We start from the raw sequence: 19156 nt of genomic DNA, 5'->3' as shown, positions 1-19156 counted from the left end.
TGCCCACCCGCCTGGGGCACTTAGGGAACCTCCTCTGTAGAAGGCCGTGGGCTGCCTGCCTGCTGGGTCTGGGTCCTTAGGCAGCTGGCCTGGCTGCTGTGCCCTCCCGCCCTGCCTGCGGGGGTGGGTGCTTGCTTTCCTGCCCCTGCCTGCCTGCCGGGGGCTGGGGCATTTGGCGTTGGGCCCCCTGCTCCTGTGACACCCCTGCACTCCAGTTACGTCTCCTCAATGCCGAGCAGGTGGCCTCCAGGGCGCGTCCCCACTCAGCCATTTTTAAAAAGCGTCAGTAGACATCCACTGCCTCCCGTGTCTGCAAAGACGGGATGTTCACTTGAAGTGACTGTTTACGCTTTGCCTTTATATGTTTGTAATTTTAACAGGGCACGTCAGTGTGCAGGGTGTGTTAAGTGGAGCCTCTGGAGAGCAGGAATGTGCCTTACAGCGTTTGGGGAGTTGACGTGCGCTAAAATTCCGGAAAAAATTATGCCTCATACCATTGTCTTCGTATCTCCCCAATGTCTCAGAATTCATGCCTGTTGGGGTTGTTAAGTTGCTCAGTCGTGTACGACTCTTTGAGACTCCACACCAGGCTTCCCTGTCCTTCACCATCTCCCAGAGCTTGCTCAGACTCGTGTGCACTGAGTTGGTGATGCCATCCATCCCCTATTACTGATAATGATTAGCAATTGCAGCAAGTTTGCCAGCTCCACAGAACACATGCGTGGGATCCCATGCTCTTGTTCGTGATTATAAATTGAAAGGACTTTCCTGGCAGTCCAGTGGTTAGTACTCTGCACTTCCATTGCAGGGGGCAAGGGTTCAATCCTTGGCTGGGGAATTAAGATCCTGCATGTCCCAGGGTGTGGCCAGAAAAGAGGGAAAGTTTAAACAATAAAACTTTGGGGCTTCCCAGGTGGCACTAGTGGTAAAGAACATGCTTGCCAATGCAGGAGACAGAAGAGATGTGGGTTCGATCCCTGGGTTGGGAAGATCCCCTGGAGGAGGAAAAGGCAACCCACTCCAGTATCCTTGCCTGGAAAATCCCATGGACAGAAGAGCCTGGTGGGCTACCGTCCATGGGGTCGCAGAGGCAGACATGCACGCACCAGCTTCACGTTCTCAGCAGTGTGTCCGAGAAGTGCAGGTTATTCGCTCTGAGACGGAGTAAAGGTGTGTAGGTTGGCCCTTTGCATCTCACGCCAACCTCAGTTCTTTCTTAGATCGGGTTCTTGTGGCCCCTGAAGCAGAGAGGACTCAGATGCAGATGACAGTGAGTTTTGTGGGCGCTGTGTCCCTGGTCACCTTCTCCCATCCGTCCAGGGCTTCCTGGAGTCTGTCCCCCCGACCCTGCATTTGCACCGGTGTTGAAGTGACTTCCACTTGAACTTCATGTGCTGCGTCTCACGGCCCGCAGGACTGTGCTCTAAACCTACCAGTCGGCCCCTGGTGAGCGGCAAAGACTCCCGCTTCCTGAGGCTCTTTGTGCTGCTTCTGGGTCTGCTTTGTTGCCTCTTCCCCCCAGAAGGAGACGCGAATTCTAAGTTAAGGTTTAGAGAACTTCAGATGACAGAATTTGAAGTCCCAGTAGCCTGAAATGTTTTCCTTAAGATTTTAAAAATAAACCGTTCTAAGGCTTTTCCCCCTTAAACAGAGGTTCCATGTTGATCTTTTAAAGTGAAAAATGCTAAGTCGTTGTGAAGCCTCTTTGCTCTTCTTGGATGTTTCACTCTTCTCATGGATGCACTGAAATATGTCAGGCGTGAGTGTGCAGATTCGTGGTGTTTTCGTTCACCCTGGTTTGGGTTTCTTAGGTGCTTGCGTGCTAAGCCGCTTCAGTCGTGTCTGACTCTCTGTGACCCTTTGGACTGGAGCCGGCCAGGCTGCTCTGTGGGATTCTCCAGGCAAGGATACTGGTGGGAGCTGCGATTCCTTCTCCATGGGATCTCCCCGACCCAGGGATTGAAACCAGGTCTCCCGCATTGCGGGCAGATTGTTTATAGTCTGAGGGTTTATGATGCTTTTAAAGTGTTGCGGCTGCAGGGAAACAGCAGGTGTGCCAAAGTCGCATGTAGAGCGGTGAACAGGACAGTGGCGTTCCCTGTGACGGAGACACTATCTACTGTTGCAGCTTGGGAACCAAGTGCATCCACCTCCCAACAGTTACATCATCGACACGCTGCTGAATTGGCAGTAACTAAACTGTTGCAGTTTTGGTGTCCACCCATTTTTCTTTTTCCTTGAGTACATATGTGTTTGACTTTGGCATCAGGAATCTAGAACCTTGGCTAATTCATCTCCATTCCAGATGATCTTGTAGTTCAGTTCAGCATGGACTGCAGCACACCAGGAAGGTCCATCACCAACTCTCAGAGCTTGCTCAAACTCACGTCCATCGAGTCAATGATGCCATCCAGCCATCTCATCCTCTGTCGTCCCGTTCTCTTCCCGCCTTCAATCTTTCCCAGCATCAGGGTCTTTTCAAATGAGTCAGCTCTTCGCATCAGGTGGCCAGAGTATTGGAGTTTCAGCTTCAGCATCAGTCCTTCAGTGAATATTCAGGACTGATTTCCTTTAGGGTTCCTTGGAAGATAATCTTTGTAACTGTCCTATTCCAGGAGTCCCAGGACTTTGGGGTATCACGCTGTCCTCTGACTCGGTTTTTGTGTATTTCCCTGTGGGATTTGTGTATTCACCCTGTGGGGTGAAGATCGCAGCCCCCCACCCTGGGATTGCTATGAGCATCACCTTGCAGGGGGGGCGATGGAAACGTGCAGAAGGGAATTTTATAAAAGGAGAGCTTTTCATCTGTGCTGGACATGAGATCGGTCCTTGTGGAGCTGGGGGTGTGATTCTGTCATTCTCCAGGACGAATTGCCTTGAGGTAGAATGTTGCACTCAGGCGATGCCTCTAAGGCATCGAGGTTTTCTGAGGTTGAGAGAGAGGATTCTCAGAGAGCTTTTCCCCACCTGTGTTTTGACCAAATGATGTTTGTGTAGAAATGAATGGTCTGGAAGTTCTGCCGAAAGAGAAAGGATATCACGTGGGAACGATCACCGTCACTTCCCTTAGGGCTTGAAGCCTAATCGTTTAAGGATGAAAAGAGCCACATTTTCTGTTATCATTCTGCAATGTAGATCCCCGGTCTGGAAGCAGGTATGAGGGTAGCGTGAATGGTTTGTGGATAGAATAAGTCGTAAAATAATACATTATCTGCATGTCCAGACTTTGTATCCAGCCTGCAGTAGATGATGACATGGATTTTAGAATAAAAACACTGAAAATAAAAGAATAGGGTAATTCCAGATAGGATAATATATACGGTTTTTCTTGTTGGGACTTTAAAAAAAAACCTCTTTTATGCCCCAGACACGTTGCTCGGGTGATGATGGAAGAGGTGGGCTTCCTTTGTACGCATCTTGGTAGAGTCTCTGCGGGGTCCTTCTCCTTGCAGGGGCCAGGGCACCTCACAGCGTAATGAACTTGAATGAGTGTTGGCAGGGCTTTGGGGGTGAGTCTGCAGGTGCCCCAGGCCTCTCCCTTTCCTTTCTGAGCCCACTTTATACACAGCTTTACTTTTGAGGTCAGGGTTTCAGAGCCGCTTGCTCACCAGGTAGCCTTCAATTCAAATGAAGTGTGTAACCTTTCTTACTAGCTCAGAATTTTGGAGTAGCTTGGGCATAATATTATTGACCATAAAGGGCAAGGATCTTTTCTTTAAAAAGTAGGGAGAAAATGATGTGATAAAATGCATGGAAGAATCTGTGTGTGAGTGTGTGTGTGTGTGTGTGTGTGTGTGTGTCTGCCTGTGTGCGCGGGTATGTGTGTGTATACTTAACACGAGGAAATCAGAATGGGGGTCAGTGGGTACACGAGCTCAGGGGTGGGTACAAAACCTTACTATCCTGCTTTTTCTGCTGCTGGTTTGGATGGGAATTACTTAGAAGAAAAGCATCGCATTGGTTTAGTTTCTCGTGTTGTCAGGATTAGCTGCAGAGGCCACTTGAAGGGAGTTCATCATCACTGGGTGACCCGGAGGTGTACTGAAGACCTACATTCAGATGCAGCCCGATCACTCTTTGGGAAAATCTGGGCACCTACAGCCGTTGTCCCTGAGGGTCTTCACAGCGCCCAGGGGATGGTGCTCATAGTGAATGGCAGGGAGGAACAGAGCACTGGTGAAGCTGAGACTTTCTTGGGCCAGAATCGGAGGAGGGAGCGACTGTTCTAAACAGCCAAGCTGTTGGCAGAAGGGGTCTTAATGCTGCCATGCTTGGAAGGACTGGGGAGTCCAGCACCCTTAGGAGCCCTCTCTTGAGCCCATCAGTCGGTCATCCAGGGATGTCCTCCTCAGCTTTCCATCCCACCCCAGCTTGATCAGAAAGCCAGGGACGAGGCGGGTGGGCCCAGCACAGGAGCCCGTGGCTCCTGGGGTCGCCTGCCCTGCTGACACTTGGCCATGTCTGACTGGGAACTGGAGACCCCGTCTCGTCAGTAAGGGATCTTTCATTGATGACGGGACGGGTGGGTTTAAACATGAGCTATCATTCTCCTAACGTCCCTGAAGGAGTCTGTGGGAAGCTGAGAACTTTGTGGGCAGATTCTTCTGTTTCTCGGAGACTCACATTCACGACTTGTCCCACGAGAAATCTGCCAGGATCTGCTCTGCAATTCACACATTTCCTTGACTGTTATCTCATAAACAGTATCTGTAATGTGGGCTTCCCAGGTGGTGCTAGTGGTAAAGAACCCGCTTGCCAATGCAGGGGACAGAAGAGACGGGGGTTCGATCCCTGGGTTGGGAAGATCCCTTGGAGAAGGAAATGGCAACCCCCTCCAGTATTCTTGCCTGGAGAATCCTGTGGACAGAGGACAAGTAGCATTAATTTTATATTATTTTTATATGCTGTGTCTTCTGATATAGGATGAGAAGCGTGATTTGGTTTCAGATAATTTGGCAAAGATCCTCGGTCATCCTTGCACTCGCCTTTTGCATTCAAGTGTCAGGCTCAGGGTGCAGAAATGCTCAGCTCAGGGAACATCATTTTTAAAAATTTTGTTGTCATAGGCATAACTTTTTCTAGGTAGTAGTATTGATTTTTGTCTTCCTATTGAATTGAGATGCCATTGACCCATTGATTGGGAAGGTCAGGCTCCAGGAAGTGGTCTGGGAGCTAATATTACATGAAAAATTAGCCCTTGTTTCAGAGTGTGTGTGTGCTAAGTTGCTCAGTCATGTCCAATTCTGCGACCCCATGGACTGTAGCCTGCCAGGCTCCTCCTCTGTGCAAGGGATTCTCCAGGCAAGAATACTGGAGTGGGTGGCCATTTCCTCCTCCAGGGGATCTTCCCAACCCAGGGATTCAACCCACATCTCCTGCATTGCAAGTGGATCCTTTATCCACTGAGCCACTGGGGAAGCCCCTTCCCTCAAACAGAAAAGGCAGGAAAACGAGAAAGTGTTTTCTGCCTCCTTTCCTAACAAAAGCCGTGCGTCTTTGAGGGACAGGAGGGACGGAGGTTGGTGCTCAAGCCCAGCCTCCTTGCAGGTGTCCCGTCTGCGCTCTGCCTGCTGCACAGGGCATGGAGGAAAGGGGCGGGGGGGTGCACAGCTCTCAGGTGTGTGGCATCGCTGCGGGGTCCGGGACGGCCCTGCTTTCTGGCTCATCAGCTGTCTGGCCGCGTCACCCCGTTGGCAGATGCGGGGCGCCCACTGCCCAGGCCCCGCCCACCCGAGGACGCATCACGGGAGTGGCATTTACCTCGCTGTATCCTGTGCGCCCTCTCGGTCCTGGCGGAGGGCCTGGGGGTGCCTCCTGTCAGGGCTCAGAGGGACTAATGATGCTTGCCTCTCGCCCCCTCTCTCCCCCCTCCCCGCACCTGCACTGCCCCCCAGGGACGCTCCGGACGCAGGCCCACCAGGGAGACTTCATCTGCGTGGAGTGTGGGAAGAGCTTCCACCAGCCCAGCCACCTGCGGGCGCACATGCGGGCTCACACAGGTACACCCACGGACCCTGGGGCCTGGGATGCAGCCTCTAGTTCCCGGGGTCCGGCCCGGTCGGGGAGGGACGGGGTCACGCTCTAGACTTTCCATTCAGCCCCTGCGCCCGAAACGGCTTTGCCCCTGCATCCAAATGCCCTGTGGTTTGATCGGAGATCAGCCTGTTGAGTAAACACTGCATTTTAATTGCATGCTGCCACCAGGATGCGCTGAAACCCGAGCTGTCCATGGGCATGATGCACGCTGGCTCTTTGCTCGCTGGCACAGGGTGGTGCTGAGTGGCACATTCTCCTGGCCTGTGAGCAGAGAGCTGGCTTGCGACGGTGGCGTGTGTGTGTGTGGTGGGGACACGGTATGGCGGGGGCGGGGCGGGGGTCAGGCCCGAGTGCCCCCTCCAATGCAGAGGGTGTATCCATATCCGGAGGGTCTGATGCGCAGTGACAGGCCCCTGCGCCGGGGTGGGGGGGGGCCTCTGCACGCCCCCGCTAATTAATGCTGTCCTTGGTGGGTGCTGCCTGGTGAAGCCTGAATTAAAAAGGGCACTGGCCGCAGGCAGCGTTTTCAGTCTCTTAGCATAAGTGTTATGGTAAATTGCTATTTCCCCGCCACAGGCTGGGCTGGCGTCTTTTTAGCCTGTGAGTGTTCGGTCTGTGCGGGGCGCGAGTCCCGGGCGATGGGAAGCTCGAGTCGGCCTGCTGACGCGGGTCCTTGTCCCCACAGTGCTGTTCGAGTCTAATGGCCTCCGAGGTGCTGACGCCCACACCACCTCCGCAGACACCCCCAAACAAGTAGGTCTCCCCGCTCCCAGGGGCTGTGGGTTTTCACGTGGTAGCTGGGAAGGGTGTCACCGTGGTCCTCAGGGTACCATGCGGTGTCATACCAGGTGTGCAAATAGCTCTTCGCTGCTCTGAATCGGAACCCAGCCCTGCTGCGTGGTCCAGGGGTGGCTGACAGTCCCAGAAGCTCCCGGGGCCGTGAATGACACAGCTGGGGTCCATGCAGCCGCGTCTGGTCCTGTTATGGGTGATGAAAAGCTCTAAGAGTCAGACTTTTCCACTTGGGATGTTTTGCCTGGAAGTTATGACTGGAGACCAAGTTATGCTTACCCTCCCGTTTTGAGAATCGTTTTTTTTGATTTGTATCAGAGTGTGATTGGTTCACACTGTGGTGTTGGTTTCCGCTGCGCTGCGAAGTGAATCACTGTGTATACCCCCTCATTTTGGACTTCCTTCACGTGGGGCGCCACGGAGCACTGAGTTACGTGGCGGTTTCCGGGCTGTGTGGCGGTTTCTCACCAGTGTCCGTTTTACACAGAGTGTCAGTAGTGTGTGCGTGCCCGTCCCAGGCTCCCGACGCATCCCACCTGCCTGGGTATCGTGTGTCCGTTTTCTACATCTGTGACTCTGTTTCTGCTTTGCACAGAAGTTCATCTGTGCGGTTTCTCGAGAGTCCAGACACAGGCGCTTCTCTCCGCTGTCTGTCTCTCTTTGGCTTCCTTCCCTGTGTGTGACCGGCTCTGGGTCCATCCTCTCGGTCTCTGCAGATGTTTTTACTTCAGAGTCGCGTTTTTGAATCACTCCGTAAGAAGCCTGCTGCTGAGTCTGGTCTCCCATGGCCTCGTCCTTGTCCTGATTTGATTCTTTGTTAAGCACGCCACTGACTTGGCCAGAATGCATAATACACGCGTGTGCGTGTGCATAGGCCTTGAGTTACCGTAGATGTGTGGCCTTCGTGTGTAAACCGTTCAGTCCACAGAGTGTGGCGGCCTCCTGGGCACGGGTGACGGCGGGGTCCAGCGTGCAGCTCTGAGGTCGGGAGGCCCACGCGTTCCTCGGTGGCCTCCTGTGGCTCTGGACCAAGACCCCGTGGTTCCAGGCTCTTCTTCCTTGAGTCCCTTTACGGGATGTCAGCCCACCCTCTGTTCTCCCACAAGCATTCTCTGCAACACCATCTTGCCTTCTCATTGGTTGCCCGAGAAGATTCTGTAGCCACAACCTCCCCTTTATTAGTGAAGAAGGGTTTCCTTGCTGCCAAGGTGCACATGCAGGATCCCGTCTGGGCAGTCAGGTCCACTTAGCACGCCCTCCTGTTCCCGTGTGGGATTCCTGGTTGTGGACAATGGTGAGGGAAGCAGAGGTAGCAGAGGAACCCAGTCTGTTTCTCAGGAAGAGAACACTGTGTGGTAACCCTCCCCAGAGCCTGCAACTCATTCATGACTGAACTGCTGCCTTAGGATGGGCCGGACCTCATCAGAGCCTTTGGTTTCGTTTTTTATCCAGTTTTCAGAATCCCTGTTTGCTGTTGAAAGGTTTCTCTTCATATATCACAGACAGAATACCTTGCCCTTTGTTATAGTTTTTAGTAAGTGCCTTCTCTTTTAATAAAATGGATAGTTTTAGAATGAAGAGCTGTTATTTCAGGATGCTGTCACAATTTATGAAAAAAAAAAATCTTGCTGAATGCTGAATTGAAAGATCTGTGGACATATGTGACCTCAGCTCAAACTGGACCACGCTCTCCTTTTTAACAGAAGTGAAACCCCCTTTCGACAGGAGTCACTGTGATGTTTGCGGGTTGTATTAGCAGCGAGGCCGTGCCATATTGGAGAATTGCACACTGACAGAGTGAGTGGCGTCAGTGCAGAGTGGCCCCTGCAGACACAGGCAACCCGTTCCGTCCCCCAAGGTGTGGCTTTTCCAGGTGCGCGCTGGGCGGGGCTGGCGGGGGATCACTGGCCGGCGCTCTGAACAGCACCGTGAGGCTCTTCAGGGACACACATCAGCTTATGAGCTGCATGTGAATTCCAGCTAAGTCTCTGCAAGAGGTTTCTCTTGTAGGAGGAAGAGATCAACAAAGCAAATCACTGAGACTGTATTTTAAATTCATTCTATGTTAATTATGGATTTCCCGGGTGGCTCAGTCATCAAGAACCGGCCTGCCAATGCAGGAGACTTGGGTTTGATCCCTGGGTCAGGAAGATCCCCTAGAGTTGAGGAAATGGCACCCCACTTGAGTATTCTTGCCTGGGAAATCCCATGGACAGAGGAGCCTGGCGGGCTACAGTCCACGGGGTCACAGAGTTGGACCTGACTAAGTACACACACACAAGACGGCATATTCAAGATCATGGCCTCTGAAAGTACTTTTTGTCCTTCATTACATTCAGAGTATCTTTTGTTGGTTAATTGCTGGACGTTCTGGTTCTTGAAGGAAATGCTGTTTTCTTTAGTGTACTTTGGGATTTTAGAATTCTCATAGAGATGTGTCTGCCAGGGTAACTGCAAAACGTAGCAGTAGTAGATATCGGTTTAAATCTTAATGTTCTTTCTTATGGTGAAGTTCTCATTGTTTACAAAAATCACAATTGCTATCTGAGATTTAAGATACAATACAGATTCATAGAGTGATTCTGTAGTTATTTATGTCTAGAAGGGGACTCATTATATTGATCAGTCATGTTCTTTTTCATGTTGAGCTTGCTTTGCCAACATTAACTAATTAATATTTAAATCATATTCTTTTCCTGTGGGCTTTAGAAACTGTGGATCAAGGGATTTTTTTAAAAAAATCATACAACACTGTGTATTCGTGTGGAAGTTATTTGATGTAGCACTTAAAATGGATGGACTTTTATAGATGTACATAATGGATGCTAAGTTATATAACTGAAACAGTATTTGGGAATGCAGTTTTATAATCATCATTTGTCCACTCATTAACAGTATTAATTGAGCACCTCCTGTGTGCCAGGCTCTGTCTTATTGGTGGAGAATAATCAGGATTTAGAGGTGAAGGTAAACATCTTTCTTGCTTTTATGGTTTGTGAGGTCCAGTGGGTGGTGGTATCAGGGCTGCGATACAGGAAATCTGTCCTGAGTGCACTGGGGACCCTGAGCGGGGATGACGTCAGTGCTGAGTCCACGGTGAGTCGGGTTGGTCTGGGTCAGGGATGGACTGCAGAGATTCTGGACAGTGGAGTGAGCCCTGCTCTGGAGGGGCTTCGAGCGATCCCAGTAAGACCCAGGGCTGGGAGGAACAGGTGGGTGTGGGGATGGATATTCGGGGGGTGGAGGAACTCTGGGATTGGATGTGGGGGGGAGCAGGGAAGGGATGGATCAGACCCGGGTTCTGGCGTCAGGCTCCAGCTCCTGAGAGGAGCCTGTCCTGGTGCTTGGAATGTGGCCGGAGGAGCTGGACAAAATCTGTTCCCATTGACCTTCAAGTTGGTGATGCCTCTTGGCAGGTGAATATGTGGGTTTGAAGCGGAGGAGAACAGTCTGGGTGGAGGACATATGAATATTTCATAGCTTGCAATGTTGAAGAGCTGCCAAGATCAGCCAGTTCGACTCCAAGCGACTCAATAATATGAGTTATTAAGATGCTGGCTTACCGAGTAGGAGGCTGTAACCCAGGTCTCCCCTCAGGCAGGCGACCTTCACCTGCGTGTCCTCATCTGTAACGTGAGGACGGCAGCAACACATCTGTGCTCATGGAGAAAATTCTCGAGGACGGTGCGCCGAGCCTGGCCGAGGCAGCACGCCCAGCATGGTAGCGGCTGTCAGTTTCCTAGGAGTGAACTGTTGTCCTGAACAGCTGAGGAGACGAGGGGTCCGTGTGTGAGTGGCACACGCGTGTATGAACATGTGGACACTTGTATTGATGCCGTGGATGAGGGGTCCATGTATGAGTGGTGTACACGTGTGTGAACATGTGCACACTTGTATCGACGCTGTGGACGAGGGGTCCGTGTGTGAGTGGCGCATGCGTGTGTGAACATGTAGACACTTGTATCGATGCCATGGACGAGGGGTCCATGTGTGAGTGGCGCACGTGTGTGTGAACATGTGGACACTTGTACCGAGGCCGTGTGGACGCGCCCCTCGGGGACAGCTGTGCTCAGGGACCCAGCGTCTCAGCTGCTTCCTCTCCTGTGGTCTTCCTGCCTCGTCTGGACCTGGTGGTGTCCTTGGAAGTGCTCTGGTTTTGTCTTGTTTTAGTTGCCCCTTAAAGCGAGAATAGGAAAACTCTGAGTTTGAGGAAAGTGTCATCGGCATAATGTGGTTCCTGGTGGACCCCACGCTGCTGGGCGCCCGCCGTATCTGTACCACAGGCATACAGCAGCTGCACTTACTTTGCAGAGATAATATTTGAGTTTTCTATATGAGTTGATCCTAATGTCATAATATCTAGATGCAGGAATGGATTTATTCAGTTAATTTAGTTACTTGAGGAGGAATGAAAGAGTTTCCTCTTTTTATTTTTTTGAACCAGGTCATACATGCAGTTTAGTTTTTCTTCTGTTCCATTATGGTTTATTACAGGATGTTGAATATAGTTAGCTCCATGTGCTATAGGACCCTGTTTATGCACCCCATATGTAATACATAATAGTTGCACCTCAGTTCGGTTCAGTTCAGTTGCTCAGTCGTGTCCGATTCTTTGTGATCCCATGAATTGCAGCACTCCAGGCCTCCCTGCCCATCACCAGCTCCCGGAGTTTACTTAAACTCATGTCCATCGAGTCGGTGATGCCATCCAGCCATCTCATCCTCTGTCATCCCATTCTCCTCCTGCCCCCAATCCCTCCCAGCATCAGAGTCTTTTCCAGTGAGTCAACTCTTTGCATGAGGTGGCCAAAGTACTGGAGTTTCAGCTTCAGCATCAGTCCCTCCAATGAACACCCAGGGCTGATCTCCTTCAGAATGGACTGGTTGGATCTCCTTGCAGTCCAAGGGACTCTCAAGAGTCTTCTCCAACACCACAGTTCAAAAGCATCAATTCTTTGGTCCTCAGCCTTCTTCACAGTCCAGCTCTCACATCCATACATGACCACTGGAAAAACCATAGCCTCGACTAGACGGACCTTTGTTGGCAAAGTAGTTTCTCTGCTTTTGAATACGCTATCTAGGTTGGTCGTTACTTTCCTTCCAAGGAGTAAGCGTCTTTTATTTTCATGGCCGCAATCACCATCTGCAGTGATTTTGGAGCCCCAAAAAATAAAATCTGATACTGTTTCCACTGTTTACCCATCTATTTCCCATGAAGTGACCGGACCAGATGCCATGATCTTAGTTTTCTGAATGTTGAGCTTTAGGCCAACTTTTTCACTCTCCTCTTTCACCTTCATCAAGAGGCTCTTTACTTCTTCACTTTCTGCCTTAAGGGTGGTGTCATCTGCATATCTGAGGTGATTGATATTTCTCCCGGCAATCTTGATTCCAGCTTGTGCTTCTTCCAGCCCAGCGTTTCTCATGATGTACTCTGCATAGAAGTTAAATAAGCACGGTGACAATATGCAGCCTTGACGTACTCCTTTTCCTATTTGGAACCAGTCTGTTGTTCCATGTCCAGTTCTAACTGTTGCTTCCTGACCTGCATACAGGTTTCTCAAGAGGCAGGTCAGGGGGTCTGGTATTCCTATCTCTTTCAGAATTTTCCACAGTTTTTGTGATCCACACAGTCAAAGGCTTTGGCATAGTCAATAAAGCAGAAATAGATGTTTTTCTGGAACTCTCTTGCTTTTTCCATGATCCAGCAGATGTTGGCAATTTGATCTCTGGTTCCTCTGCCTTTTCTAAAACCAGCTTGAACATCTGGAAGTTCACGGTTCACATATTGCTGAAGCCTGGCTTGGAGAATTTTGAGCATTCCTTTACTAGCGTGTGAGATGAGTGCAGTTGTGCGGTAGTTTGAGCATTCTTTGGCATTGCCTTTCTTTGGGATTGGAATGAAAACTGACCTTTTCCAGTCCTGTGGCCACTGCTGAGTTTTCCAAATTTGCTGGCATATTGAGTGCAGCACTTTGACAGGATCATCTTTCAGGATTTGAAATAGCTCAACTGGAATTCCATCACCTCCACTAGCTTTGTTCGTAGTGATGCTTTCTAAGGCCCACTTGACTTCACATTCCAGAATGTCTGGCTCTAGGTGAGTGATCACACCATCGTGATTATCTTGGTCGTGAAGGTCTTTTTTGTACAGTTCTTCTGTGTATTCTTGCCACCTCTTCTTAATATCTTCTGTTTCTGTTAGGTCCATACCATTTCTGCTAACCCCAAATTCCCAATCCATCTCTCCCCTTTCCCCCTCCCTGAAAGAGCTTCCTTCTGATGTGTCTTTGATTCCTTTCATGGGTGGGGTGGGGAGGATTACTGACTCATTAGGGGTTAAAGGTCTGGGTTAGGAGAGAGTAGGGTGTCGTTGAATAGTTGGTTCCTGGGCATAGTATCGATTCTGTAGGCATCCAGTTCCTTTGCATTTCTTGTAAAAGGGCTTGAGCCCCGGCACTGAGGAGCCCGCTTCATGAGTGAGCTTCTCTAGCCATGGGGATGGGTTCTCCGGCCCTGGGGGAGTAAAGGCACCCGCTGCTTGTGCTCGTATTAGGAAGATGATTCTGATCATAAGAGAAGCTAGTATTCCAAGCAAAACTCTATATAAGAGGAGGGATTCATGCATGTCATCATTTTCAAAATGCTCTGCCATAGCTTTAACAAAATTGAGTGTTTAATTTCTAGTCATCATCAAAATTAATCATTAGAAAGAATACTTTTGAACATAATATGCTAAAATATTGGTATCATTGTGCTATACATGTTAGAGAAAAAAGTAGGCTTTTTTTTTTTAAATGTTGTGGAGAAATTGTGTTTTCCCACTATATTGTTTGTGAAATGTTAGAAATTAAGTAATGTCTAAAACCAAGAAAAATTAACCCACTCCCCTTCCATTCCCCTGGTTTCGGGATTTCAGAGACCAGACTGCCTTTTGCTGAAATATGAAATCTGGTGTTTTGATTTGTTTGGATTACTTGCCAGAATTTATAGTCTATGATTAATAGTTTATTTCTTACTATTCTAAATGGCTATTTTGAAATAGTTAAGCTGGAGAAATAATTCCATTAATCAAAATAAAGAGAAATGAGAAAATAAATGGCAGCATAATTTGTCACATTTTTAGCTGAGGAGGTTCTAATGCAAACGGTGGAGAAATGGTGTGGCTGGTAGATTTGAATCTCTGTATCTGTTTCCAGTGGCACAGAGGTAAAAAGCCCGCCTGCCAGTGCAGGGGACACAAAGAGACGTGGGGAAGCTCCCCTGGAGCAGAGAATGGTAACCCACTCCAGCATTCTACCTGGGGAATCCCATGGACAGAGGGGCCTGATGGGTTACAGTCCATGGGGTTGCACAGAGTCGGACACGACTGAGCATGCACCCCACGTGTGTCCAGTGGGCTTCCCAGGTGGCCCAGTGGGCAGAGAACCTGCTTGCAATGCAGGAGATGCAGGAGTCTTGGATTTGATCCCCGGTCAGGGATCTCCTGGGAGAAGGGTGTGGCAACCCACTCCAGTATCCTTGCCTGGAGAATCCCATGGACAGAGGAGCCTGGCGGGCGACGGTCCGTAGGGTCACACAGAGTCAGACACGACTGAAGCGACCGAGCAGGCTCACATGTCTGTTTTCAGCATCCCTTTTAGATTCGCTGTATCATGGATCACATTTCCAAATTCAGAGGATTTCTCTCAGCAATTTCTTACTCATGTAAATCCAACTCACGTAAGCTCTTGAAACACAGCATGCATTTTTCCATTAAATATAACATAATGCCCAAAGTCATGAATGCAACTAGTGATTTATCTGAAATGACCTGTGACAGCGTGAGCCGCAGTGTACCGATGGCTTCTCGGGGAAGGTCCTTCTCAGCAAGACGTTCCGTGTACATCGTGGAGCATTTAGCATCACCATGCATGTCTAAGGCAGGCCTCGTGTGCAGACTGACCTCCTTCTGGGGCCCAGAAGACTCATGCATGTCCTGGGGATTCCAGCACTTGGGTGTGTCTGTCACTGACCCTCATACATGAGCATGTATGCATTCCTCTACCTTGTAAGACAAAAGGGGTGAAAAAGTAGGTCTCATCAAATTCCGGAAGTCAGTATTCATCCCTAGAAATGCCTTAAAGAAAGATATGTTTCTTTCAGTCTTACTGAAGAACCTACAAGTCACACAGCTGCCGTAGAGAAAAGTCAAATTTTCTAAGAGCAGGCTTCTTATTTTCTGAGGACTCTTTGTGGGAGAATAAGAACAATCTGTTTGTACTCAGATATCACGAGTCTACTTAATTTACTTGTTTCTGTGACTGCTTTCTCCCACGGCTGCCTTTTCCCCTGCGTCTGATTGCTCAGATGCAGTGCATTCATTTCTTAACAACCCTGTGGGAGTGCCACAGTGAGCAGTAAGGTGATGGGCCCAGTGAGTGAGGAAACGAAAAGGCCTCTCTCAAGAGTGATGTGCTGTTGGAACACATCCCTTCATTTGTGAACAGCAGGCATGTCTGCCTCGAGATTGGTGGACTGAATTGAACACCCTGGTTATTTGGGTTGGATTCTGCAGTCCCCCCAAAATAAGTAGTGTAAAAACTTTCCGCGCCTGCAGTGTGCAGCGTTTGACACACGGCCACCCTCCTGTCTCCTCTCTAACAGCTGGTACAAGTTTGTGAATTCTGGCCCGGAGGATGGGAAATCCAGGGGCTGCCTGGGGTGAAGTGTGTGTTGTGTTTACAAAGTGTAGATGCACACACACACACTACACACTCATGTTCATACACATTCTTCACACATTTATGGAATCCTCGGCAAGTCTGTTTGCTAAGTACAGTTACTTCCTAGAAATACTCAAGGCCAGTCACCTAACAGCCGACAAGAAATCCCGTTTCCTGTTGTGAACACAAAGGCCATTCCCTTCCTCTAATGAATGCCATCGGAGATGGATCTCTACCCATGTGATGTCGCTGTGCAAAAATACAAAATATCCTTCTCAGCTTACTGCAGGCTTCCCTTATAGCTCAGCTGGTAAAGAATCCGCCTGCAATGCATGAGACCCCGGTTTGATTCCTGGGTTGGGAAGATCCCTGGAGAAGGGAAAGGCTACCCACTCCAGTATTCTGGCCTGGAGAATTCCATGGACCATACCCCTGGGGTCACAAAGAATTGAACACGACTGAGCGACTTCTACTTTGAACTTGCTGCAGGAAATTCACCATCTACTTAAGGAAGTTTAATCACCTCTCTCATTCTGTTACTGTTTGCTACATTTCAAATAACCCCCTTCCTACCACTGTGCCCAGCCCCCAGCCCCGCACAAAATGTTGTTGGTATCTTTCGGACTTCCACTAGATGTCGACGGGAAATCTGAATGCAGAGTTTTCCACAGGGGTTTTCTGAAACTGTTAACTAAAGAGAATCATTTAATTCATTATGTCACCCGGACCTTCCTCCTGAACTTATTTCTGGGCTTGCTGCAGGCATAGCTGGAAAATTTCACATGAGTGCTGCGTTTTATGTGTGCATGCTAACTTCAAGCTGTTGGTTTCATTTCATGGAGAATTCAGTTGAAGGTTAATGCAGTTAAGTGAGATTAATCTCGCCCTGTTGTGTTGTCCTCAGATTGCAAGCTCCATCGTTCAGGCAGTAATGCTTCAGACGTCGCCTGAGAGCCTGTCTGAAAGCTGGGGCCCGCCTTCCCTCTCCCTTGCATCTCCCTTCCATCGTATAGGTCCCATGACTTTAGAACACCCCTTCCGTTTTTCCGACACGGTCGTTACTTTTGGCGATGAGTGGAATTCTCTCAGGCCCCGACAGATCTGTGGGAGTGCTGTTGTGTTTGTTGATATGGCCTCCAAATTCAACCCTGTTCTGGAATTGTCATTCACATGTGAACCTACTTTGTACTACAGAACACTGCTTTAAAAAAATCGTTGTTGTTCACTTGCTAAGTCGTATCTGGCTCTTTGCGACCCCGTGGACTCCAGCAGTCCCGCTTCCCTGTCCTTCACCATCTCCCAGAGTTTGCTCAATAAAAAATCATTATTTACTAAAATCCTTACTTGATTCAGATTTCCTCTGTTTTCCCTTAATGTCCTTGATCCTTTTCCAGGGTCCCCTCTAGGATATGACATTTCCTTGTATTTTCTTTTTTTTTTTTTTTAATTTTTGGCTGCATCATATGGCTTGTGGGATCTTAGTTCCCTAACCAGGGATCACACCCAGGCCCCGGCACTGGAAGCGCCGAGTCTTAACCACTGGACTGCCAGGGAAGGCCCCAGAGCATTGCTTTTTTGAATCTTCCTCCGGTCCCACCTTGCCATCTTTTCAACCTTTTCTCCAGAGCTGGTTCAGACCCTAGGGTTTGCTCTTCTGGTGTGCGGACCGGACATGCCCAGTGCCTCTCTGTGGATCCCTGAGAGTTGCCCAGGCTGCCTTGGAAGGCATTACAAGCTCCTCCTGCTCACGTGTCATGTTCGGTTCAGTCGCTCAGGCATGTCCGACTCTGCGACCCCATGAACCACAGCACGCCAAGGCCTCTCTGTCCCATCACCAACTCCCGGGGTCCACCCAAACCCATGCCCATTGAGTCAGTGATGCCATCTAGCTATCTCATCCTCTGTTGTCCCCTTCTCCTCCTGCCCTCAATCTTTCCCAGCATCAGGGTTGTTTCAGATGAGTCAGCTCTCTGCATCAGGTGGCCAAAGTACTGGAGTTTCAGCTTCAACATCAGTCCCTCCGGTGAACACCCAGGACTGATCTCCTTTAGGATGGACTGGTTGGATCTCCTTGCAGTCCAAGGGACCCTCAAGAGTCTTCTCCAACACCACAGTTCAAAAGCATCAATTCTTCAGTGCTCAGCTTTCTTTATAGTCCAACTCTCATGCCCATACATGACTACTCCTTGACTAGATGAACCTTTGTTGGCAAAGTAATGTCTCTGCTTTTTAATATGCTGTCTAGGTTGGTCATAACTTTCTTTCCAAGGAGTAAGCGTCTTTTAATTTCATGGCTGCAGTCACCAACTGCAGTGATTTTGTAGCCCAGAAAAATAAAATCTTCCACTGTTTCCCCATCTATTTGCCATGAAGTGATGGGACCAGATGCCATGAATTTAGTTTTCTGAATGTTGAGCTTTAAGCCAACTTTTTCACTCTTCTCTTTCACTTTCATCAAGAGGCTCTTTAGTTCTTCACTTTCTGCCATAAGGGTGGTGTCCTCTGCATATCTGAGGTTACTGATATTTCTCCTGGCAGTCTTGATTCCAGCTTGTGCTTCTTCCAGCCCAGCGTTTCTCATGATGTACTCTGCATAGAAGTTAAGTAAGCGTGCGTCATGAGTTACAGCTAAAGCCAGGCGTGTCTGCCGGCCGACGAGGCGGCTCTGTGAAGGTCACTGTTTGCGCTTTGGGTGACACTAAGAAAGTAGAAAGACAGGTGCTCCTAGAAACCGCAAGGCAGTAATGAGTTTTTCTCTTGTCTCTTTTTTCCTCCAGGGGAGAGACCATTCTAACGCAGATGCTGTCCAAACAGTGCCTCTCAGAAAGGGAACCTAGAGATACACTTGGTCAGTTCTGGTGCCGTGACCTCGTCCGCAGCCCCCTCCTGGACGTCCCAACAGCCACCCTGGCTGCCCCATGGAAGCCCCCCCCCCAGCCGGACACCGCCTCGCATCCTGCAGCTGCCCGCTGGAGCGGAAGCTGAAGGGGGGCTTCTTGTCACGTGTCTAAACATCGGTGAAGATGCTCTTCTTAGAATTACATGTAGATATTCTATACGCATCCACGTGCTCACCAACCATAGTCCGTGTTTTTTTACAGTAAGCGAGGTGTTGGCAGGCACGGTAGGAACACAGAGCATCTGTATCATTCAAGACATGTTCGAGACACTGGAAAGATGCTCATGTGTCGGACAGACTGGAGCAGCCACGCAGGATTTTGGAGGACCGCGGGGGTGACATCGGGACTGACGGCGGGGGGCCAGGAGGGCGGGGTGCTGATGGATGCCCCGGCCTGTCCGCGTCTTAGTGCGTATTTAAAATAGTAAATAAGAGGCAGGACGGGCGTTCAGGTGCTGTGGAAGCAGGCTGGAAGGGGCGGCGGGGGGCCCGGGTGACAAGGTCCTCCGTTTTCAGGGGTCCCACCACCTGTCCCAGCTGACTTCCCCTCCCATCTGTGCCCAGTGAACCCGAAAGAGGTGACGCGGCCATGGGAAGGCTTTGACTGTGTTTCGGGAAAGAGCACTAGTTGAACACTAAGAAAAGCAGGCTTCTTTGTTTATTCTCAGGACCTTCTGGTAACAGGGCTACATTCTGCAAACTGCTTACAACGGAAGACTGCCCG

The 19156-nt window shown here is 49.7% G+C and overlaps 1 protein-coding gene across 1 annotated transcript in view; it reads left to right on the top strand.

The window, feature by feature from the left end:
• The window catches only part of ZNF516 (zinc finger protein 516), a 63984-nt gene extending 44834 nt beyond the window's left edge, over positions 1–19150 (top strand). The window contains exons 5-7 of the mRNA XM_010855057.1: positions 5895–5999; positions 6722–6789; positions 18311–19150. Coding sequence (XP_010853359.1) covers positions 5895–5999; positions 6722–6789; positions 18311–18370 — 233 coding nt within the window. The 3' untranslated portion in view covers positions 18371–19150. The remainder of the gene's footprint in view (positions 1–5894; positions 6000–6721; positions 6790–18310) is intronic.
• The last annotated feature ends 6 nt before the right edge of the window (positions 19151–19156 follow it).

The sequence above is a fragment of the Bison bison genome, unplaced genomic scaffold, assembly GCF_000754665.1.
Source record: "Bison bison bison isolate TAMUID 2011002044 unplaced genomic scaffold, Bison_UMD1.0 scf7180017864353, whole genome shotgun sequence".
NCBI lineage: Eukaryota > Metazoa > Chordata > Mammalia > Artiodactyla > Bovidae > Bison > Bison bison.
This window is presented reverse-complemented; position numbering and strand designations above follow the sequence as displayed.